The following is a 24,891-nucleotide window of genomic DNA, read 5'->3' as shown; positions in this document are numbered from 1 at the left end:
CTGGCTGCCAATGGTTACTTCCTACATACATCTCCATTGGGTTGCCAACATTTCCATTTGTTTTGAATTAGAACAAATACTTAGAAACGCAAGAACGACAGGCTGCTAAACTAAGCCAGACAGTAATGAGCCATGAATCCCTTGGCAAAAGGAACAAGAATTTCTAGCATTAATGCTTAGTAACATGAATGATGCTTCTGCTGGCATCTGTAAATTCAGGCATCTTAACAAAGTTGACTTAAACCCCTATAGACAAACTTTAAACACTTGAGAAGTGTTAGTAAAATTATCTTTTACATTTTTTTCAGTGTTTTGTTATTCAAACAGTAATATGTACACACATGCAGTGTACTGGAATGTCCTCAGAGCTAGGATACAGTCAGAAGAAAAAGCACTCCCATTTCCCTTGGTGCCATCCAAACACAACAGTCCTGATGGACACTGCGCCTGTGTTCATTCCAGTTAAATTACTTATCCAGAATTTCCAAAATTTCAACAGTTCATTTACATTCATTTAAAAGAGGGAGAAGTGCATTCCAGAGTACAACAGACTGGGAAAAACCATTTTAGAAATATTGAGAAAAACTGAATCAATTCAACTTCACAATCAGTCACAAATATCTAAAAGAGTAACCTCCCCTATCCCCCCCAAAAACGTGTAGTCAAAGGGACAATGGCTATCTGATAATATAATAAATTGCCAGCAAACTTATTTTTAGCTAAGATACCTGGATACTAGATCATAAACCTGAGATTAATAGCCCTGGTGAATGAGTTGCCAACCCATAACAGAACTCTATTACAACAACCCCTTGTTCCTTTAATTTTTCCTGTTCTGTGTGTTTATACATGCCTTTCTGCCTAAATTGCCTTCTCCAAGTCTTAGAAAATTAACAGAAATAATAATAATAAAAAAGTTAACAGTCTGCACCCTTCACTCTGACATAAACATCATCTCCAGTACTCAAAACTCAAGCAGACAGCAGAGCATTATAATAATCTCAACACTCATGTCTGCAAGCAGAATCCGAATGATAGAGATGAAGAAGCAAACATAGGGAGGGAGCTGTAGAAAGCATCTTTGCAGAGCAAGCTTGGAGTGCTGCATGGATTAGAGAAGAGGAGCTGAGTTAGCACAGCACTGCTGCAGAGCACTTCCTGCTTCACGACTCAAGCTAACTTATCTACTGGCACAATTCATGAAAGACAAAACTAGCTCTGTATTTTCTCTCCTGGCTCCTAGAGGAGCTGAAGAAAGGGGAAAAACAACAACAACAAAAAACAACAACAAAAAAAACACATTTGACTTGAAATTTTATAAATTAACAATTCTGCAGTTTTTATGGGAACCAAAAGATGAACAACAAATATTACAGGTTGCCTAAGTTTTTAAACTAACGCATTTTTCCAGCTTGATTTCTTGTCCTATCTGCATCATTTTTGAGATTGGAGTATTGTTACAGTATCATTGGAGAATTTAATTGCAGGCACTTGAATAAACCTATTAAAGTCAGCTACTGTTACTAAAGTTCTTGCAAATGTGTTTATGTTGTCAGCTGAAGCATAACTTTGTAAAACATTACTCAGTACTGGATAGCCTTCTACCTAGACCATCAATATTTATGAGAAGGTTTTTCCTCTTTTATTTTACCAGATTGAAGCAACTCAGTGTGAAAGAAAACCCAGCAATTCAGCCTGTGGCAGTGAAAGCAATAGCTAATGTTATGTTTAGGAATGGCCTGCACAAGGCTGACACTTCTAGTTGGCAGCCTGGCAATTGAAAGAAGAATGCTAAGGAAACTATGGAGGAAATTGTGTGTTCTCCTCATCAGGCTTCTATCTTGAGACAATGAAGGCACAGATTATAATTGTTCTGAAGAGTTTTGAAAAGGCAACTCTGGAAAAGCTAGATAAAAACTAAACAAAAAGAAATCCACACACTTCAATACCAGCACATCCTTTCTCTAACCTGAATGACAGAGCCACGGAGTGTCTTGCCTCTGGCCCATCTGATCAGTGGATTTTGCACAAGAATGCTGCCATGATGCTTCTGCTGTTACTCATCCTGGTTTCAGCTGGGACAGATGTGATTCTTCCTTCCAGCAAGGGAGGAGCTGAGGGAGCATGAGGTGCAGGGAGTGGATAGAACCAGGACAGCTGAGCTAAACTGGTCAAAGGGATATTCCATGCTGTATGACATCGTGCCAAAAAAAGAAAAAAAAAAAACAGAAAAAAAAAAAGAAAAAAAAGAAACAACCTTGAAAAATGGTGGGGAGTTGGCTGGGTGTTGGTCAGTGAATAGTGAGCAATTCCTTGTGCATCACGTGTTTTGTGTATTTGTAGGTATGTATAATTATCATTAGTGTTCTCTTTTTCCTTTTCTTTTTCTATCTTAGTAAATAATTTGTATCTCAACCCATGATTCTACTTTATGGTTTTTTTCCTCTATTTTCATCCCCATCCCACTGGAAAGGGGGAAGAGTGAGCGAACAACTGTGTGGTGCTCAACTACCTGCTTTACAGTACCTTACTTTAAACTACAGGTAGGTAGACAGGTAAGTAGATAGGAAGGTAAATAGATACAGTAGACAAAAAATATCAACATTTGACTTCACTGATGATCTCATTTATATTCTATGTTCTTGTCTCTGTATTAAAACTGAAATGCGTATTTTCCCTTTTCCCTGTTCTTGCATGCTTAAGATCATCTTTTTTCATTAGCAGGTTTTTCACATCAAAGTGAAAGACATTTCATTTAAGCTCACAAAACACTGTATCTTTTGAGCCAAGAAAGAAGAAATCCATATTTCTTATAACTTGGTAACCTTTATGACACCTGACACAATTTTCATCTTAGTTCAGAAAAGGACACACATTAAACTCATGAGCAGTGTCATGGATTATGTACCTGACTCCCAGAAATTAAATTTCCCAAAGTAGAAGCTTAGAAGGAGAGAACAAGTGATTTTTCAGTACAGCCTCTTAATATGCTTCCTAGGAAGACAAACATAATTCATTTCTTTGGTTTTGTTTTTTTCTTGCAGAAAGTAGATTATACATAGGAAAATATACAGCAGCAATTTGATAATGTTTACTTCCTCCTGGGAAATAAAATAGTTAAGCTTTGAGACAAACTTCAAACAGACTACAACTACATACAAGTTTCCTTCCTAATCAGTAATTATTTTATTTTTTAAGTAGAATTCCCCATATTTTTGTATGGAGGACATTTTTTAAAAGCATCTAGAGCATTCAAGCATGAAAGCTTGTTTTTAAGTTATCAGCACTTACAAAAGTTAAAGCTAGAGGTAGAATTTGTAATTTCATACCTTCAGACTGCTACTCTTCTGAATGAAGTATCTTTTACACTTTCCCCATTTCATTTATATTGAAAGAAGAAAGCAGTGTTGTTTTGTTTGCTTATTTTTTTCAGATATTATGACTTTGAGGTTGCTGGTTTCAGAATTACAGCATATACCCAGCAAGTAAACACCAAACAATGTAGTGGAAATAAACTAAGTAGGTAGCTCCAAAAGTAACACTTTCTATCTATTGGAAACTGTAAGAGATACAAAGAACAGAATATCACTATAGAGCAAATATTCAGCTAAAAAACAGCTTTTCAACACAGTCACCATCATTAGCTTTGCATTTTTGCCAGCAATAAACAAGAGCCTTGTCAAAATATGCACGGCCATCCAGAATGTGGCTTGCTTTTCACACTGCTATCACAACTGCTGAAACACAGCACCCAATGCAAACCCACTGGTTTGTCTGCACCAACGTTCAGCAAGCTTCAATAATTGTCAATGGGTGCAATTTTCTCTTGAATGGAAAACCACACCTTTGCTTCATCTGTGCTTCCATAAAAGATGCCATTCTGTCAAACAGCACATATATGTAACGGAATACAGGTGGGAGGGTTTAACCTCTACTGCCATACCACCACCATCTGCCTGTGATGTCGTGGGTGAATATAAAAAATAGGAGGAATTACTTTGGGAGCACTCCTCATATCTGATGGTGTCACCTTTCCCATTTGGAGACTGAAAACTCCTTCAGATTCTTCTCTAACTACTCTGTAAGAGCCAGCTGAAGGCATGCTGGGCTAGATTGGTCCAGGAACTGTACCTGTGAAGACCACAGAAGGGTGATGCAAGGACAGCCTACATGGCAAATGCCAAGTGCCTGGTCTGAATGTTTTGCTGGTTGTAAATTTTTAGGGTTTTTTTTTTAAGTGATATTCTTTCAATAACAACAAAATGTCTGAGTATCTGAATTTCCACTGAATTTCCACCTTCCTGGTAAACAAAACAAAACAAAACAAAAAAAACAAAAAAAAAAAAAAGCAAGAAAATTGAGTATTCAATCTCACGTTTTGAAAAAAAGCTTCTGCTATCTTGAGATAAACTATATTAAGAAACATCAGTGATTACAGCGAACCTGACAAATGCATGTAAAAGATAATGAGAAATAAATATCTGCAAGACCTCTGGGACATCCTCTTTGGTGAAAGCACTGCGCTGCCTCCCTCCCTGCCCGCAGCCCAACTGTGAGCTAAATGGAGCAGGATTTCACCATCTCAAGCAATTTCATTCACAGCCAGCACCACTAGCAAATTGCTTCCCAATAAAGGCAGAGCTTTACTCTCTCACTGACCACCTGAATGCTAAAGACTAAAGAAGCAAGAGAAAGGGCTGAGAAAGGGCTCAGAAGAAATACTGGCGAGGGACAGGAAGGCTCAGTAAAACAGAAAAAGAAACAAGAAGCAGCAATAGGTTTTACTCCCTAACAGTGATCCCCACATAAAATTCATGCTCACTAGACTATCAACGTTTGTCTGCTCTATCCCAGAGAGAAAAACAGAACAAATAAGTATGTTTACTCCTCAGGTTTTTTTTCCACGCAGGGTTCCTCGGTTTTGCTCCTGGGTTTTAAGCTTTTCTTACGAGAGTAGGAAATTATGTTGTGCAGCAACACAGCTATGAAAAGATCCATTTAAAAAGTGGTTTTAAGAAATTATTACCCACTACGAGACAGATGAAAAACATTCAACTTGCCAGCTACAGTCAGGCTCTGTTTGCTGCCATTTTATTAACAAAATACTCATTTTGTGAACAATCACTTCCTCCAAAGAAATAATTCTCAGTCAAGCCAGTTCCAAATATCATGTATGAACAGCAAAATGAAAAAAAAAAAACCAAAAACAGATAAGACTCACAAGACTATCAAAACAGCACACTAAGCTCCCCTTTGGGTCCTGCTGCCCATGTCCTGTTTGGAATTTATGTAGTTAAATTACCATAGTTTATTTTTCTAAAGCACCCTGCAAGTCACAGGCTCTCAGCAGGTAAAGGAAAACAGTTTACTTCTATGAAACAGTAGCTGGTCTTTGTTTGCAGCTTCCTCTGCTCCTGCCATGTCACAGCACTCAGTTCAGCTCAGCTACAGACTTCCTACCAGGTACATCTGCACCCAGCATATAGTACCTATTGTTTAATATAATCAATGTAATTCTTGATCCTGGTGATAAATGCAATTTTGGAAATTCACCAACTTCACCTGGCTGCTTCGAAGCACGCTGAGCCATGCTCAACTTACATATACACACAGAATTTGGTTTCTACAACTCACTCTAACAACTGCTGCCCTTCTGAGCTTTGTGCTGACGTGGATCCTTATAGTGATCCCATTTTGTTTTTGCCATTCCCAGGTAGACAATCCAGCAGTGGCACTGCACAGACCTCATAAAGTTTATGCCATCCCTCTGACAGACAAAATTATATTTATTTTTTAATATCTATTACAGGAAATAAAAAGAAGTGTGTTTACTACCTCTCCAGAGATAAATACAATCAGACAAGGACTTTAAAAATTGGTAAAGTTCTTACCAAGAGCTTACAGTATGGTTCTCTTCTTGCTCCTGCTCCTCTTCCCTCAGATAAACTCATTATATATATTCTACATTTTCAAGAACTTGAATAGAAAACTGCTAAAAAAAATCACTTCTTACACTGATTTGAAATGTTTTCTTCCATCCAGAGACTAGCAAAAGCATTTCATAGCTCTGGTTGAGGGTGATAATGAAAAACTTGAAGATATACATGGGACAAAAACCTCAAAACTATTTTTAAACAATTTTATAAAAGATTATTCTCATTGATAAGTAAACTGTGGATCTAATTCAGAGTAGTTTATAGCTAGGTATAATGAAAGCAAATTTAAACAAGTGGTCAGATGTCCTAATTTATGGGATATGCATGTCACAAAACATGGCTTAGAATATTTTAATTTTTTAATGTACAAAAAGGCCAGATAACTTCACAATTAGAGCCTCCAGTACTGAAATCAAAGCACAAACTGCTATTATGTTAAGTATTTTTTATCCGGATTATTTTGCTAGAATACAATAGAAAACTTTTGATCTGTAGCTCATTATTTCTTACTCTTTTCTCTAATATTGTTACCACAAGTCTTCTCCAGGCACAAGGGACAGCTAGCTCTCAAATTTAATGCTAATTGCTGTAATCTCAGTAGAGATCATCATCTCTTAGTTTATAATGTAGGCATAAAGTATCAGTGCAGCTTTCTACTACAGTAGCATAGTTCATTGCACTGTAGTTTTTTGGTTTTGGTTTTTTTTTTTTTTTGACAGCTTCCTCTTTAAACCTTCTTTTATTTTTTTTAAATAATTCAGTAATAAAAGAATTACTTTAGAATGACACAACATAGAAAGGTATTTCATTTTTCAAATGAGTTAAAAACAGTTAAGCCAGAAGAGAAATTCTCCCCAAATTAAAAAGCAAGTAAAAGTGCTCTCTTCTGTGTTTTTCCAGTTGCACAATTCAAAGGCAATTCTGGCCTCAGACTGAACTGAGATGAACATTATTCATTAATGTAGGCTAGGGAAAGATGAAGCTTCCTTGACCTGAGGTGTCCTCTGCCACAGCAGTGCTCAGTGTTCATGCTCAGCCTTCCTAACATCCCAGATGTCCTGTAGCAACTGGAACATCTGTGTGGCACTCACAGATGTGACCAAAGAGCTATAAAAGATGATGTTCCTGCAATGCACCAGCTGGAGGACTGACAGTAAACTCCAGACCACCTCAAATGACACTAGATACTCAATTTAAAGCAACAAGGTACAATTAACTGCATGTTTAAAGTATAATTATAAACCATAGCATAATTAGTGTTGTTTGGAGACCATTTCAGTTCTTTAATTCTCTCCAAAGTAGACACCTAGTCACCAGTGAGTTGAACTGCTCTACGTAGACATCCAAAGTCACTTAGCCTCAAACTGAGTCCTACCACAGATGTCTTTAAGAATACCTTTAAATTCATCAGTCCCAACATTGTTGCAACATTCAAACAGCAGTAAATGCAACTCAACTAGTTAAATTAAGTCACATTATTCCCTTCTCTCCGGTGACTCTCAGGCAAAACATACCCAACAAGATTGTTTTCTGCCCAGACTAAAGAAGCATGTCAATCAAGCAGGTGCACATTATCTTCACAGGAGAGCTATAAAGCTTCAGTTTAGCTATACCTGACAAGATTCACTTTCTTCGTTCTTAGACTTCTCTACAACATAAAGCACAGTGTGGTAAGTAGGGATGATTTGGAAAAGTTACATAAAATGTACACCCCTGACCTATACTAAAATCTCAGTGTAGATATGCAAGTGGATAAGGAATTTTTTGCCCTGGTCAAAAAATCCTGGGCAAAATCCTGATGCTTCTTGTTTACCTTTTTGAAGCATTAAAGCAGTATTCTGATGATAATTGCTAACCTTCCTTTTGTAGCAACTCTCACAGGTGGAAAGGTAGTAAATATCAAATTAGGGACATAAAATCATTCTAATAATAGAAAACTGTAACTAGAAGGCCTTTCCTCTCAATGACACACCTTCCCCTGTTACCGAATTCTGTCATCAGGCATCATTGTTTCCAAAATATTATTTAAGGATTTTGATAGTCCAGGTGTCACTCCTTCTCCAATCTCATACAAAGCCATTCTTCTGAGAATTGCAGAGTTTTTAAAATAAATATTAAGACATGCAACACCTTCAAATTAGGAAATTCCATCTTTCACAAATGGAATTTGAACAGTGCTGAAATGACCCATTTTTAGAGATTTTCTGAAGCCATCTTCTCCCAAAAAAAGAGGACAATAACTCTTATTTGAAAAATGACTGTGTCCTAAATTAACTCTTCTGTCCTTATTGCATTAATACTTAACACAAAAGAGAAAGGGACTGTTATTTTTTCTGAAGCAGATTTAAGTAATGCACATTATTACATTTCCAAAACAAGTGGACACTAACCTGAGTGATCAATACAAACCGAGTTTTCGAAATGTGCATTTAAATACAAGTTCACTCATTTATGGAGTGAGTACATACACATCATTAAGATAAGTATGATTCCTCAAAGCTGTCAGCCTCAGCATTATTCAGAATGACTTCCAACAACATCTCATAATGCTACATATCATTTAAAATTTAAGCACAAGTTTTTTGAAGAAACAAGGTGGTAGTGAAGCTAAGAACAACTACTTTTAATCATTGTGATTAGACAGATGGCAAGCATTTAAGCAGCTCACATGGGAGGTCATTTTGATGAACTTTCCTCTCCACCTGATTTGCACACAGCAATCCTATTTAGTGTAACAGATCAGTACGATGTCAAAAGTCTTCCCTGATAACAAACTTCTTTCCAGCTACTACTGCTATATAAAGATCTTACAGCTGGTGAAATTATTCAGAATTCATGCTCCTAAAGATCCCCATAGTACTGGTACCTAATAACATCAGAAAATATAATCTCAGATGGAACTAAGACCAGACCATACAGCGACCTTTCAGCTGTCAACACAAAGGGACTCGTTCTTTGGTTTCATTTGCTTATGTCGTTTGTTTTTTTTTCATGTTTTGTTGATGCTAATATCCACTGTAAAAAAAATAAAAGAATTTTTATCAGCTCACTTTAACTGTTCAAACAAACAAAAAAAATTAGCCAATAGCATTAGGCTGCTTGGTTAAAATGATTGGGCATGTGAATCTGTCCCCAGTTGTTAATAACTAAAAAGTCATTTAAGGCTACGTATCTTCGAAGTATTAATAATTATGCAATAGCACTGTTACAAGATATGCTCACTTAATAAAGCTGAAAGATATGAGATAAGAATTACTTACTGAAGCTTTATATATAATACTGTCTTGCAACGGAGATATGTGTATGTGAGAGGCAAACTTAGGAGATCCTCATTGGGAAATGACTACCTAACACAGAAAATTTATTCAAAATATTCTTTAGTGCAACCTGCAAGTTTTTACCTCATTTTGGAAACATACAGGCATGCAGATAAGGCAGTATTAAATGGATCACTGCTGCCTCTGGGAAGGAAGATAAGTTAGCCTTTGGTGCTTATGTATGCTCCTTCTGACAGCTGTTCCTCTTTCTCATAAACTTTCTCTGCCAAGTGAAGATTATTTGGGATCGACAAGTTTCTGTTTTGGAAGAAACGAGATCATTTCTCTGACAGGATGCTGGAAATGGATGCTTAAGATACAGATAACACTCTGTCAAGAGTATTACATAGCTTGACGGAGTCTCCAGGAAACAGTACCAAGTCACATGCATACCTGCATATGCCTAACAGTGTAAACACTGTTCATATGTTATATGAATCTGTAATATTCCAAAAGATACCAAGTGGAAAAAAAATATCTTTCCCTTGTTCACTGCAAGTCTCATGACAAAAAAATTCTGCTCCATTCTGTCAGAGTTCAAACAAAACATCATAGGGAGGAGACAAGACAGTAAAGCTAGAGTAGCCAAAAGAGTAATCCAGAGAAATTCACAAAAAGGAATGCCAAGACTCAGTGAAAGTACAGACTTTGACTTCTTCAAACAATAGGTTACCCTTTAGGATCATTAACCCACTCAGTAGCCAACATCAGCACCAAGTGCCATATCAGGGTTGCCAGCAATGCAACCACTGTTAATCAAAATCTCTTACCACATCCAGAACTGGAGACAGGGACAAAATTACAAATGGACCCCAAATCCTTGGTGCATATTGCCAGCCACCAGTATTAAGGCTGCTGCTCTAAACACAACCTCTGCTTTATGTGCAGCCCCAAAGGGTGCATACTATCTTCAGTTCAAGTATTGCTGGCTCCTAATTCAGGCCAGCAGGCTTCACTGTTGAGTCAGCAGTGAGACATGACAGATTTTTTCAGTGCATGCTTTGGAGGTCTTTGTATCTTCTCATTCTGCTTTCCCTCACAAACCAGTGGCTCTAGCAGCACTTCTTGAACCCAGTACTTCAAAGACAAGCTATGATTATAAGAATCCAAGCTTACATTAGGCTTCTAGACTCAAAAAGCTGTGGGAATCAGTTGGACTCTACAGAACTCCAGGGAAGAACATAAATTCTAAGACATCCTTAAATTTTAGCTTTTTTTTTTTTTTTTTTTTTTTTTTATAAAAGAAAAGAGATCACATACACTGTTTGAGATGCATACACATACCTATAAGGGCTGTCACTAATTGCCACTGCTTTCACACATAAGCAATAATATGACACCCTATATGTTTTTCCCCAAATTATGTACTTCAGCAAAATAATCCCCAACACACACATTTATTATATAGATGTATATTTACGAACACTAAATTACTGAGATAAACATTTTCTTATGTGACACAACTAATAGCTCCTCATAGGCTGCAGGTGTTCTTGAATACAGAATCCCCCCTTTTTATTGCAAAAACACGATATCTAATTGCAAAGAGGTGCTTAATCTTTGTTCAGATTTTCTGAGGAACTGCTGCCATTTGTTGCTTCTAATTCAAGGTTTTCTGATGTCGTGTTGATTCCCTGTTTCAATATTTGACACTAGACAAGTCTCAGATTTATCTTTTACCTTGAGTAATGGATAGCTTGATGTCCTGCAATATTAAAATAGAAGTCAGTCGTATGTTTCATCTCATCAGTATGTCCGGACACTTCAATCCAGTGCGCTATCGGGAGGCAGTAAACTCCATCAACTATGTTGCTCCGGTTGTAAACACAACTTCGATCATGATGAGGCCCATTACCTAGAACACAAGAAAGGACAATTGTAGGTGGTGTATCCAGAAAATTTTAAAAAAGATCTGCAGGAGATGCAAACTGAGCATTTAAGGCAAGAGGTAGTGTTTGCTACCTGTTTAGGCTGCATTTCTAGAACACATGATTAACACCTGAAATAAACTAGAACACAAGTATGGCCTCAAAACATTCAACATTACAATCAATTGTAGTGAATGAATTAAAGACAACATCAGAACTCTATCAGGTTCCCAAGTAATGAACTGTAGCACTCAGAAGTTCAGGAATAATTAATTTCATTTAAGTTCCTTATCTAATGTTTGATAATATTTGACCTCAGCATGTAACATTTCTGCTGTGTGATCTGTCTCTCCAGGGTTCAGCTTTCTGTGATTCAAGGTCTAGCACTGATACAGCACAGCCTCATAACCCTGCCTCAGACTTCCAAGGAAATGAGCTAAGCTATGAAACAGACCTTGGAGAAAATACACAGCACAGCCATGCATGATAAGAGAGGTACAAGTGCAAAAAAGAAGGTAGGACTGTCAAGGCTGGATTGTTTCAGACAAGGATTAGAAAGAAAAATCATTGACATAAATGGTATAAAAATCTTACAGGAAGAAAAAGTAAGCAGGTGGAAGACAGCAACTTAGAAGCACTGAAGACCACCTCTCCTCCAGGCTCTGCCTGGCCAGCGAAGACTCTGCAGCTATCCTCCTGGGGGATCACAAGCATGCTAATGCCTAGCCTGGAAGCCCATTACATTCTACTTGTCTTTTATGTTTGCTAGCCAATAAATGACTGCTTTGTACTTTTCGGAGTCTTATTGTATACAGGAAAAGTTCCCCAAGGTGATCCAGAAAGAAACTGTTACACCTGTAACAAGTGAGCACTATTACCTTAAATGATCTTCAGTAAAGTAAGAAATTTTTATTACCGTTATCCACTATCACCCATTATCCCTCTAACTTATCTTACATCAAATCTGAGCTTTATTACAGGCAACCAATTTTCAATACCATGCCACAGTAAGCAATCTAAAATGAATAGGCTCATGTCAGCAATGAAAAGGTTATCTAGCCTCCAAAAGTCCAGTACATGTATATTCTTCCCTCTCCATTTTTACAGGTTTATTGTAATACTGACTGCCATGTAGGAATTGTTGCACTGATTAAAAATGACCTGGTCTGAGGCTTGCTTTTAATGTAAACTTGCTACACTTATACATTATTAATAATGTTAGAACATTTTGGAGTAAAGTGATGCCTGCAGGAATGCCTTCAATATCATGTAAATGCTTCCAAGCATCATTCATAAGAAACTGTCTAAAGAGCATTTTAGGAGATGTAATGATTAGAGAATAAGACAAACATTTAATAATAAAGCTGAAAAAAACTCCTTATTTCCAGATACAATACAGCATTCTTTATTATATTGTAAAATACCATTACTTACCAACCAAGAAAAAAGAAAATAGTAGGCAGAAGACCATTTTCTCTTTCTGTACTTGTATGCTATAGTGGGACAATAACTGCAGGGTGACAAAGTCTTTGGTTACAGAAAACGAGAATGAGCCCAAACGCTGCAGCCATGGATGCAGAAATAAAGGTAAAGAGCTGCTTACCTTTGGAAGACCTCAGGTAGGCAGGGATCTCTGGCAAGAGATGCCCTCACCTCCACTGCAAACAAGGTGTGGGAAGAGGTGGATCTGACAATCAAAGCACATTCTCCCCCTCTTAATTTCTCCTCTCCCTAAGATGCTAGTAAGCCCCAGAAGACATGGAAATCTTCTCACTCTTCAAATCTGTGGTCACAACTGCATCACTAGATACTCTACAGTTGCCCATTTCCAGTTGCTTCTGCATGAGGCTCACATACTACTGTTTGCCAGTTCCATAGTCCATCCTCCTCCTTCGGCTTCAATTCTCAGCTCTCTTCCTCCTTTCTTCTCTATCATCTACTCTCTTAAATGGCAGCAGCCTCCATGCCTTGTGATTTTTTTACCTTCACCACGATTCATTTCCTTACCTAGCCTACAATCACACACAGCAAAGCCAGGAGTAAACTGTCACTATAGACATTTGCCTCGTTTGTTCCTTACACAGATTTTGTCAATTCTCATTCTGAAAAGCTCCCTTCTTTAACTGTTATTTATCACTGTTGATTTTTCTGCACCACTCAACATCACCTTCCTGCTGTGGCCTACATTCAAACAAGAATCTCTGTATTTCTGTTTTCATTTTAATACTTGAGTATGCAATAACAACTTGCATTCATAGCACTTTTCATGAGAACTGCATAGCTCTTTACTTCTCTTAACATTACGTACTAATCTATGAATTAACACCTTTCTTACTGAAATACAGTGGCTGCAAAACAAAATGAATACAAAAACAAACACAGCAAGATGATTTCAGACAGGAAGGGAAAATAATAACCACATTTAAAAGAATATTACTATGGGGAAGGAAGAAAGAAAAAAAAGGATCGTAGTGAGTTGCTTAGAACACTAAATGCCAAATCCCTCTTCCAAGAGTTATGAAAGAATGAAATTCTTGGCACAAGCGACCAAGATCTCACTACCCTGGTAACATCCAACAGATCCTACTTCCCACACAAGTGCTTCCTGCCACCACTTGCTTCACAAGATGCAGTTTAGAAACAAGTTTTTAGAAAAGTGAACATTGTTTTATCAGTTTACATTATGCATCTGCTAGCAGAGTTTGCCAAAGGAAAACTGCAATTTTTCTGGTTGCTGTGAAACAACGATGCAACAAACAGTTTTTTATGTACAGCCACACTGCAGATTTGGAGGCAAAATGTGAAATGATAATTTAGAGCTCCTATAGAAGGGATTGAAATCTCTTAACTTTTATCTCACAGAGTCATTTAATATAAAAATAAAAGTCAGCCAATTAAATCCAGCTTTTATTCAAGTTAACTGATCATAAACAGTTCTTCAAATAGAAAACAATTAGGACCACTTACATTTTTTTTGTTACACCTTCTATTATACATCTGCAGAACACATTCAACTATGAAAACAGGCACAGCTTGGGGGATGAGCAGAAAACACAACCTTCAATCCTTCCTTCTCCAGCCCTGTTTCTATGAACTGTTTACCACGAGCATCCTCTGTTTGAAGCAAGGTGCTTCAACCTCATGGTACACTCAGGCAAAGCATGCCTTAGTTTCAGCTTACCCTCTAATACAGCAAGCTCCTTCCATCTCATTTATGAGAAAGTCAATCAACCCTATCGCTCTCAGACTCCAAAGACCCAGCTCAAGACCTCTCAGAAGCACAGGAGGAGTTTGTGCAAAGAATAAAATAGCTACCAGAGGCAGGATAAAACTTTGGTACAGCATGTGAAACACTTACTCTCCCCTCTCTTGCCACTACAGGCCAAAAAAATTATTTTCTGGATTTGACTAGTTGCAGCATAGGACTGTTCCAAGCTACAAGTAACAGAACTAAAAGACCATTACTTCCTCACTCTGGCCCCGTTGTTTGTTTGAACAGTATGGTTGATTAGTAGCTTGTTGGTTTGGAAGGAAATAAACTATGATGAAGGCAACGGTATCAAGCTTAGCAGAATTTGAATCTGAGTGCACTGAGAATGTGTCGCTGCCCTTTTTAACTTCTTTTCTCCTGCTTAAGCACCAGAGAGAAAAGTGGCCAGGGCAGAAAGAAGTGCCATGAGACTACTCACGCACAGAGTCTAGACATGAGCTCATGACTGAAGCTGTTCATATCCACATCAACTTCCTATTCTACTTAACCCCTCCATCCCAGCTCACATTAGATCTTCTAAGTGACTTCACAAAGTCAGTCAGCAGCATTCCAAACAGAAATGGTACATGCAGCACAAAGTATTACTTACTCATTTCTCAAAGCATTTCATAAAGTCAATTAGTTACACCAAAGGCCTACTGCTGAAATTTAGTCTTTGTATCTGAAGCTCAGACATACAATACAAGCTGGGAAGGCTATCTGATCACTCTGAGCAACCTTGCCTGTCAGAGTGTGCCTGGGCCTTCATTCCTTCTGTGGCCTAGCACAAACAAAGGAGACAAACAAAGGGTTTAATTTACTACAATCCAATACACTTCCAGGACTGCAAGTGCAAATCACATCTTTACAAGCAATAAATCCTGCACCACTGGCCAGTCCCATGTAGAGATCGAGCAAATGTAGGACTGTGGCTCCCAATTACAAGCTGGGTACTCTAGACTTTATTCTGCTAGTAGGAAAACACTTTGAAGCATGCTGGTGCTGAGCATAACTGCATAATGCAAAATCCTTAGGTAGGATACAAGGCAAATTCTCATCAAAAGGAACCCTTTGTCCATGTAAATGCAACTGTTCCCTCACACTGGCTGTTATCTCCAAGCTTACCCAGAACTTGTATGAAAACTTCAAGCTACTTTGAATAAACTCCCCATGACTCCAGCAGTCTCCAAGAGTGAGAAATCATCACAGCTCTCACTTAATCTGCTCAAGCAGAGTAGGTGTATGCCCCCACAACAGCATTTGCAAAAGAACAAGAAAATGGGTCTCAGAACTAAATGCCACTTTCTCACAGGTTGCTCACAAAACCTGCACAAGATCGCTAGGCGGGTTTCCAGGTACTTTTTACAGAAAACAAACAATTATTTGAGTGGAATTTTAATTTGTAAAGTCAGTAAAATATTGTGCATCCTCAATGATTTGGGAGGATTTAAATAACATTTAAACTTCCTTTTTCATAGATAAAATACAAACAAAATAAAATCCACTTTCCACTGTTCATCTTCAGAGAAAAGAAGGCAAATACAAATGTACTTTGAGAAAGGACAATACACAATAGGAAGGACATGTTTTTACAGCCAAACTATATATGAAAGATCATAATGATTTTTCTTCCTCAAGTGGCAAAACACTGATTCCATTATTTATTTTTGGGAGGCAAATACACAAACAATTTGAAAAACGTATAATTTACCTATGAAAAAGGGTGAGCTAATCACCTAAACAGTACAGAACCTCTTGTTATTCAATCATTTGGGCATTCCTAATTAAAGAACAAGAGAAACTCAGAGATACAGGACCTAGTTTAAATGATAGGGTAGCGCAGCACTCTTTTTCTTTCAGTAAAGTCTAGAATGATTTTGTTTGAATTCCAGTTTTGTGACTCTTCACGCCTAAAGTGCTTATCAAAAAGAGAAATGAAAAACAAGTTTCTAAGGGTTAAGTTATAAAGTCCCACTGGTTTTGTAACCTACTTGTTGCTCTTCCTACTGCTCACAGTTGCTCAGTGGAATCTGCTAATCTAGGGAATTACTCAAGAACAAAGGAATCAGCCATGCTTACAGTTTGAGCTTCAGAGTGCTCTTCTGAACAAATCTGCACAACTGCACATATGACTTCTGGTTTAACGCATATGAAGGATGATCAAAGTGCTATACGAAAGAAGCTGGCTGTACAAACAAACAAACATTTATTATTGTCATTTCAATTTTAAAAAAGTCCCCCTTGTAGCTGAAAAACGGCACTGGCGAGAGACTGAAACAAGAATAAAACAAAGGAAAAACAAAAGAAGATATAAGAATAAGATGTCCAAAGATCAAGGATCAGAAGGAGATCAGTAGGAACCAGAAGAAAATTTTTTGAGATTGAAACTAACAGCAAGCAGTAACAGAATACAAGGAAAAACTTGCAGTTTTTATCGTATTACAGCTGTGCTGCAGGTATGAAAAAAACATAATGCAACAAAATGCCAACAGTATATTCATCTTCATAAGACTGCACACAGAGTATATGATTTGGAAGAGTCACAACGGTAAAATTATCAGCTTTATCTTAAAAGATAATGAGCAAAATCTAAGATGACAAAATTTCTCAACACCGTTAAGTGTCCTGAAGAAAAACACATGAATGAACGAAGAAAATGTAAGATTAACTCTTCCACTGTCTCTGCAGACAGTGGCTTTACAGCAAAGCTGTTTCATGTATTGTCTAGCCACAGTCCTGCCAGCTACCAGCTTGTTGTGCTGCTACTTGGTAGCTGTTTTAATTTTTATGTTTTATGATGTGAAGGAAGTGGGTATGTAGAAACTACAAGGCACAGAATGGCTATGGAAGTGCTGTGTATCTTACTCTTGCCTTAGACAGATCCTAAACCACATGAATTCCTTTTCCAAACTTCCGAAGTCCAAAAAGGCCGGCACACTACTCAGTTCACCACCAGCTCTGAAAAACCACTGGGCTATTTAGATGACTTGGATAGACACATTAGCTTCAATGGCAATGAACAAATCCAAAAAGAAAGTAGTCAGGTAATTTTCAGATCACTTACTTTCAAATCAGTGAGAGCAAAAACTTTCTTCTAATGTTTGTCATAACTTTTGCATGACTCAAATTTTAACTATGCTTAAATACTACAGATAAACTGAAATATTAAACTAACTCTCTTTTAACAAGGTAAATGAATACCTCAAGTTCATGCTTAGAAATTCCACTGGAAGAGTTTAATAACATTGTAAGCATTCAAGGCCAGGCTGGATGTGGCTCTGGGCAGCCTGCTCTCGTGGTTGGCAACTCTGCACATAGCAAGAGGGTTGAAACCAGGTGATCATTGTGGTCCTTTTCAATCCAGGCCATTCTATGATATGATGTGATATAAATATTCTCGATGTAGGGAAACAGAGAGGTATTAAGGAACAGAAGTTTGGGTGGTTTTTGTTGTTGTTGTTGTTTTTTGGTTTTATTGGAACAATAAAGCAATGGGAACTAAAGGAAACACTTAAAAACTTCTGAAATGAAGGATTTAAAAGCCTAAGTATTTCCTATGTTCTTTACCTGTCATATCTATATGACAGTGGAGAAAATCGTCAAGTTCTCTTATGCTGCTGTGCAATGTCATTATCAGACATTACTGTAACTGGACTTCCACCACTACACTTGCAATATTCAGATTTACTTATCCTTCACATCAGATTCTGCCACAGAAGTCCCTCTACTGTCCGTCAGAAAGACATTCAACCTCCCACATCTGGAAATATGACCTGTCTCAATCCCACCAAGTCTGAATTGCTATTGATTGCTAAAAAACAGAGATATGAGAAGCTGAATTTCCCGGAATTTACCCAGGAATTTACCCAGACAGTTTTACCCAGTCTGAGTCTGTCACAGACCCTTAGACAGAAGTCCCATCTTTCAAGAATCCAAGCAAAGCTCCTGCATGGCTGGCCTTTATTTTCATATCTCAGACAAATACTGCCAAGAACACATTTGAATTCTGTATTTCACATACTAATCCTTACTTGCATGCTTAATAAAGGTACACCCACTCTGCTTTTTAATGCCTTTTCTGTTGTCACTAATCTGTCCTCCCTTTAGATGCAGAAAACAGTAGGTATATTTCTTGTACTGCTTAAATATATAATGGTGCTCAAAAGAAAATTGTTAATTTGCCACACTAGCTCACTAACTCCTTGTTCATGCCTGGCTGGGTTTTCAGAAATGTTTCCTTGCATGTACTAATCCCCTAAAAGTATCCAAAAATCAGAAGACCATTTCATGGTGAGTTTATTTTTTGTGAGACTAAAATCAAGATGATTCAATTTCTCATTTTGTGGACTGATACACGTAACCAACAAAATAAGTTTTAAATCTTATTAAAATCCAGATTTAAATCAAGATTTCTTTAGTCTGTTAGCCTACCCCAGAAACATTCTTTTTATAGATTTTAATTATCACAAAATTACAAATAAATGGTACACAAGAAAGCCCTCTTCAGCACTTAATGCTGTTTATCAACAAGATATTTTTTTGTTAATGAGAAAATAAAAACTTTCTGAGGCAAATTTCAAAAACATCTGTTTTATTTCTCTAAGACTGCTTAAGCACAGGTGTTTCACAGTGGGAGCTGCTGCTATACTAAGGACATTTAGTCAAATGTCCAATCTGATGATATAGATTAAGCCACAGAACAGCAACTTGAAGGGAATTTCAGTCATGAAATAAACACACTTCTCAGATGGTGGAAATAAGAATTAAATAAATGCAATGATAGAATAATGGATGGTAATAACAAAATACATAATGTAGAAGACTTCAACTGCCCTTAAATTCCGTATGATATTGTACTGTATATTACTGTTTGCTACTTAATAACAAATCAGAATAGATCACGAAATTATAGGCAGGAAACAAGCTACATCAACACTGTAACCATGGCAAAATTTTAAGCAAGAGATTATCCCATTTGCCTTTCTTTCTACTGATCAATGCTTTTCAACACTGAAAATAAATTCTTGACCCACACTGAATGCTGCTGTCCCTTAGAAGTGAAGACAAGGAGTGAAGTGAGGGGCAGCAATAATGGTAAGTGAGGCATTTGCATAAACAATACATTTATTTTAATTTTATCATTACAATCACAAATGTTTAATGGCCTTTCACAGCAGTCAGAGCTGTCCTGCAATTATCACTGTGGGTAGGAAACAACACATACCTGTCCAAGTCATGTGTATGGATTTGGCAAATACCATTGCACATACTTATTTTCACTCTTCTAATTTTGCAGTTTCTTGGGCAACTCTCCATTGCTTTATACATCTCCAGTGGACTGCTCAGCTTAAGTTGCTTAACGCTGACATACAGACAGAAAGGAAGAAAAAACTTATTACTCATCATGTCATTATGTGTGTTGAGAGAGCTGAAGAACAAAAGACCAGGAGCTACCGTACTTTGTAAACAAAAGCTTCTCTCCATTCACCATGCTGTATTCAGAAGCAGATTTCAAAATTATTCAGTTTTACTCATAACAAAGTTTCCTCACATCTGAAAGGTGCCTGAGCATCTAGCATGGTGCAGGAAGCAATGGACTCACATGAATGAAACACACGCTCTACACAATTATTCAGCAACCAACATCCTACTGCGCTTTTTGTTCCTTCCTGGACACTATTTTCATAACAATAAGACTGGAGAATGGAGGAAGGAAATAAAACCCTACATTATTTTCAAAAGTGGAACAGACAATGCTAAACTAAATGATGATGAGATTTGCGAGCAGTTGCAAGAAGAGAAGCAGTCCCTGGCTGTATGCAGCTATACACAGGTAAAATGGCGACACCCAGTGGGAGCAGCGCCGCATAAAACAGCTCCATTAAGAGGGCTGAAAAAACGTTAACCGAGAAGTAAGACAGCTTCATGTTTGCGCTCTAAAAAATGAATTAGTACTTACTTAAAAATAACTTGCCTATTTTTGTGAGCAGCTGGACTAAGCTGTAAGAACAGCTGCTGTGAAGAGTTCTGCCACTGGCAGGGAAGTCCCAGCAGACCCTAAATTCTGCTCTGCACTGCTCAGGGGCAGCACTGCAGGCTTTGCCCCCGGACAGCTAACATAGCTCCTGCAGCACCAAGCTGAGCAGGCAGATCCATCAAACTAAGAAGGCATCTAAGAAATCAGTAGCAGAAAGAAGAGCAAAAAGTGTAAAATAATAATAATAATAATATATATATAAAAAAAAAATAAGGTGAGGTATGATGTGTCTAAAGAAAGAAAAGTTTGTAACATGGTAGGCTCTAACAGAAACATGTATCAAAGTACATTTCCTTAAGCCTTAAGTAACCTTAGTTACTTCATTCTTAGAATAAAATAGCTTACCCAACAAATTGCTTTTTCCACTTTTTCTAGAAAATGAGTAGCCAAAGTCAAAATAAAGAGAAGCTACAAAGTCACTGAGCCACAGTTCCCTGGAGAGGACCATACCAGGGTCAACATACTGAGCCAGAGGCTTCTAAATTGAACTGTGGGCCTCTAAGAAATCACAGAGAACCATCTACCCCCCAAAAATAATGTGGTTTTGGCTTTTTTTTTTTTTTTTTTTTTTTTTTTTGTACAGAATAATGCCCTGTTCAGGTACACAAATTGCTAGAAACCAGGTTTATTGTGCTCCTTCGCCTTAACCGGTATTACTGTATCATTTGTCAAGCTTCAAGTAAGTACTCACTACATCAAACTAATGGTTATGTGGACACGGATCAACATCTTACTTTCCCCTTTTCAAAAGCTAAGGTGCCAAGAGACCACATTACAGCATCTCAGAACAGTTTGGGGCATACCCTTAGTATCTCCTCTGTTGATTTATGGAACATTTATCCTGCATAGTACCTACAGTTTATTTGGACCACAGAAAAAGGAGGGAGGGGGGGAAGGAGTACTGTTAGTGTTCAAGCTTAATCATATGAATAAGCAAATAAATGCAACCATAAGCTCCATCTTGTATTTGTTTGGTTTTGACATTAGGCACAACGTACTTCTACTTTCCAGACCGAAAAAAAATCCAACTCTGAAGAATCTACACCAAAAACAGAGTACAGAAATAAAGAAAGGATATAGCTGAAAAGAAGATAGTATGGACATCCCTTTACCTTTCTAATGAGTAAAACTCTTCCAGATTCTGAAGCTCAACATCATCAACTGGTTTTCTATAAATACTATACTATAAATACGCTTAATCTTCCTGAAGATCAGGAAGAACTTTCGGCTGAACTCACTGCAAGTAAGTAAGCAAACTATCATTCCCAAAGAAACATTATTGGGACCACAGCACATGCAGAAATCACCATTTGAGGTAGAAGAGCCCAATGACTTTAAGGCACAGGCCTCAGGTGAACACCAGAGTGAATGTCATCACTCTGGAACACTGTAAGCATCTGACCCTTTGGGGAAACAAACAGCCTCCTCTCCTACCTCATAATCCTATCAAGCCATCTGACAAAACCGAAAAGCCACGGAACACTGGCCCACAGCTCTGACTCTTCTAGTCCACAAATACCCTCATTTGCTGTTCCCATTTACCCATTACACTGAATGCTGTGAAGATGAACTAAATTTATACTCAAAATGTATGGTGCTGTAGCATTATTTAAGAAAAAAAAAAAACAAAACAGATAATATGTAGTGGGATTCTCATATTACTTAAAAAAAAAAAAAAAAAAAAAAAAAAAAGAAAGAAAAAAAAAGAAAAAAAAAAGTAATTTTCTTAAATACAGCAATTTTTCATGACTTGTGTTATTTCACATCCCTAGCTGGACAGGAGTTTCTCCAGTTACATATGAAAGCCTCAACATATAGATTTGAAGAATTTAGAGCAAATGTAGTTCTGCGCATTCCCCTCTCTCACAACTATGTCTTCAAAACTGCAGACGTTCTATTTAAAAGACAAAACAAAACAAAACCACCTTTCCAAACTGTGATTTTTGCAATAAAAACCAGACGAGATCCAAACCTGTCTTTCCATCTACAGCTCGATAAAATCATTAAAACATATGGCATGAGCATCATCTTGCTGTCTCTTTTTTTATTGGATAGAATAACATTAAGCTCCCTTCATCTATTATATGAAGAACAATACATTTCAGGGATTTAAGCAAATGGGTTTTTTGTTCATTTGTTTGTTTGTTGTTGTATTTGTTTTCTTTTGCAACTAACAACTTTGGAAAAAAATAATTGATATGAATGAGAGAAGTTAAAACAAAACAAAACAAAAAACCTCTCTGAGTTTGGGTGATATTCCATTTTATTTTCTAACATTCCAGCTAAGCAGTTAACTCAAACTGCTGATCATTTACAATGACAAGAGCAAAAACAGTTTAATTCTAAGACTGTATTAACAGCACTAGCACAAACAGAACCTACCACGCTTAATAAATGCACTCCCAGGTATAGACAACCACCTTGAGGTAACAATAGTTCTGAACTCAACAGTAACCATCACTTTACAATTACAGATTCTCAACAGTCTGGAACACTTTTAAAAAACACATATTGTTTTTATATTCTGTGTGGTGAAGACCTCTTTATATACCAATAGAACTTGACACATCCAAAAAAAAAAAAAAAAAAAAAAACCAACAAAAAACCCAATTCTGTTTCATGGGACAGATGCTGAGATTTTTATTTCTTAAATTCACTTTTCTGCATGTCTGCAAAAGAAAGACACGATTAAAATGCTTTTTAAGGTGCAATATACTGTTTATTGTAACTACTAAATAAAACTATTACTAGTACACAACATAAATAGTGGTTGAAGATGTAAATTTCATGTTCCGAGAACAAACTCAATAGTTGAGATGATATTCAGGTTTCAGCCTCTGATAGAATCATAGTATCATTTGAGCTAGAAGAGATCCTTAAAGGCTATTTGGTCCAAGTGCCCCGCAGTGAACAGGGACACCTACAGCTTGATCAGGTTGCTCAGAGCCCCGTCCAGCCTGACCTTGACTGTTTCCAAGGACTGGGCTCCCACCACCTCTCTGGCAACCTGAGAATGGCTGCTTAACTGGGTGACCTGCACCCCTGAAAAGGATGAAAAGTAACTGCTCTATAACACGCTATTCTCTACATGGACTACAAAACCAGCTAAAAACGTAGTGAATTCTTTAATCGTTTGCCTTCTATTCACCAAATCTGATCCTATCCTCAGCGACAAGAGGTGAACTTACAGCTTAATACCCTTGCATCTACAAGAACAGCTCATGGAAACTGAGTTCCCGCTGCCCAGCCCGACCCACTACAACAGCTGCCACCCCCACCCCGCGCTGCCCGCTCCAGCGGGGCGGAGCGGCGGGCCCCGCCCTTACCTTCCCAGAGCAGCTGGCCGCCTTCCCGCCGCAGGAACTTGTACCAGAAAGGGCTGGCGGTGTCCTCGTCCGGCAGCAGCACCTCCCCCAGCCACAGAACCGGCTCCTGGGCCGCCAGCGCCGCGGCCGGCCGGGCCGGCTGCATGGGCACGGCGCGCTGCGGGTCCCACTCGCCCAGCTCTGGTCGCGAGCCGGCTACCAGCAACGCGCCACCGCCCTCCGCTATGCGGGCCGGCAGCACCACGCCGAAGCGGAACAGCATGGCGGGCCGTGCCGGGCCGAGGACAGCGGGCAACGGGGTGGGGGGAGTGAAGCTGTGCCGCCGCCAGGGGCCGCCCCACACCCTCACTTCCGGCGGGGGGACCGGGGCGGGCGGGGCGCTCCGGCTGGGACTTGGTGGGGGCGTCTGGGAGTTGCCCGCGCGTTAAGGGTTTGTGTCACTCTCAGAGTTTAGGTATAGCCTGACCAGGCACTCGAGCAGGATCCTAGCGAGGTGGTTGGTCAGTGCTTAAGAGACCTTAGGATAATTACCTCATTAATAGGCTTTAACCTTTGGTTAGTCCTAAAGCGGTCAGGCAGAAAAGTGGTCAGGCAGAAAATCTGAACTGCTGTGCCCTACCCTACCCAACTCAACCTATCCCACCCTCTGACCGAACGGCATGGAGCTGTGCCAGGGGACAGGCAGCTGGGGGTTAGGGAAAGGTTCTGTGCCAGAGGGCGGCGGGCATGGAAGTGGCTGCCCAGGACAGTGAGCACAGCCCCGAGTTCAAGGAGTTGTTTCATGTTGCTCTCATAGAGTCTGATTTTGGGAGGGGTTCTGTGGAGCAAGGGGTTGGACTCAGTGATCCTTGTGGGCCCCTTCTAACTCGGGGTATTCAATGCATCTGTAACTCTTATCTCAGCAAGTAAATAATGAACTGAGGTTGCAAAAGGTTGCACGTTACGTATATTGACTTTAGCAAGTGTTACTGCTTTGTTAAATGAAACTGCTGCAATTACTCTGGAGAGACTTAATTTAGTACAGCAAACACCTCATTAAATCACTGCTATACCTGCAGCGCTACAAACAGTCTCAAGGTTTGGTCCCAAGTAACGTGCTTAGCAGTCAGGATAGTTATACCTTCTCTGTGGGCAGGCAGACACCAGCCCTGGTGAGA

At 38.5% G+C, this 24,891-nt stretch overlaps 1 protein-coding gene across 2 annotated transcripts in view; it reads right to left on the bottom strand.

The window, feature by feature from the left end:
* The window catches only part of EPM2A (EPM2A glucan phosphatase, laforin), a 39,398-nt gene extending 15,333 nt beyond the window's left edge, over positions 1-24,065 (bottom strand). Inside the window, exons 1-3 of one of the 2 annotated variants that reach the window (XM_048936256.1) lie at positions 23,735-23,851; positions 19,596-19,733; positions 10,934-11,108 (exon numbers count right to left, since the gene is read on the bottom strand). In XM_048936256.1, coding sequence (XP_048792213.1) covers positions 10,934-11,108; positions 19,596-19,632 — 212 coding nt within the window. In that variant the 5' untranslated portion in view covers positions 19,633-19,733; positions 23,735-23,851. Of the gene's footprint in view, positions 1-10,933; positions 11,109-19,595; positions 19,734-23,734 lie in introns of both variants that reach the window. The other variant, XM_048936255.1, reaches the window with a different exon arrangement.
* Positions 24,066-24,891: the final 826 nt, after the last annotated feature.

The sequence above is a fragment of the Lagopus muta genome, chromosome 2 (assembly GCF_023343835.1).
Source record: "Lagopus muta isolate bLagMut1 chromosome 2, bLagMut1 primary, whole genome shotgun sequence".
In the NCBI taxonomy this organism is placed as follows: Eukaryota; Metazoa; Chordata; class Aves; order Galliformes; family Phasianidae; genus Lagopus; species Lagopus muta.
Note: the sequence above shows the minus strand (reverse complement) of the source record. Positions and strands in the feature narration are given on the sequence as shown.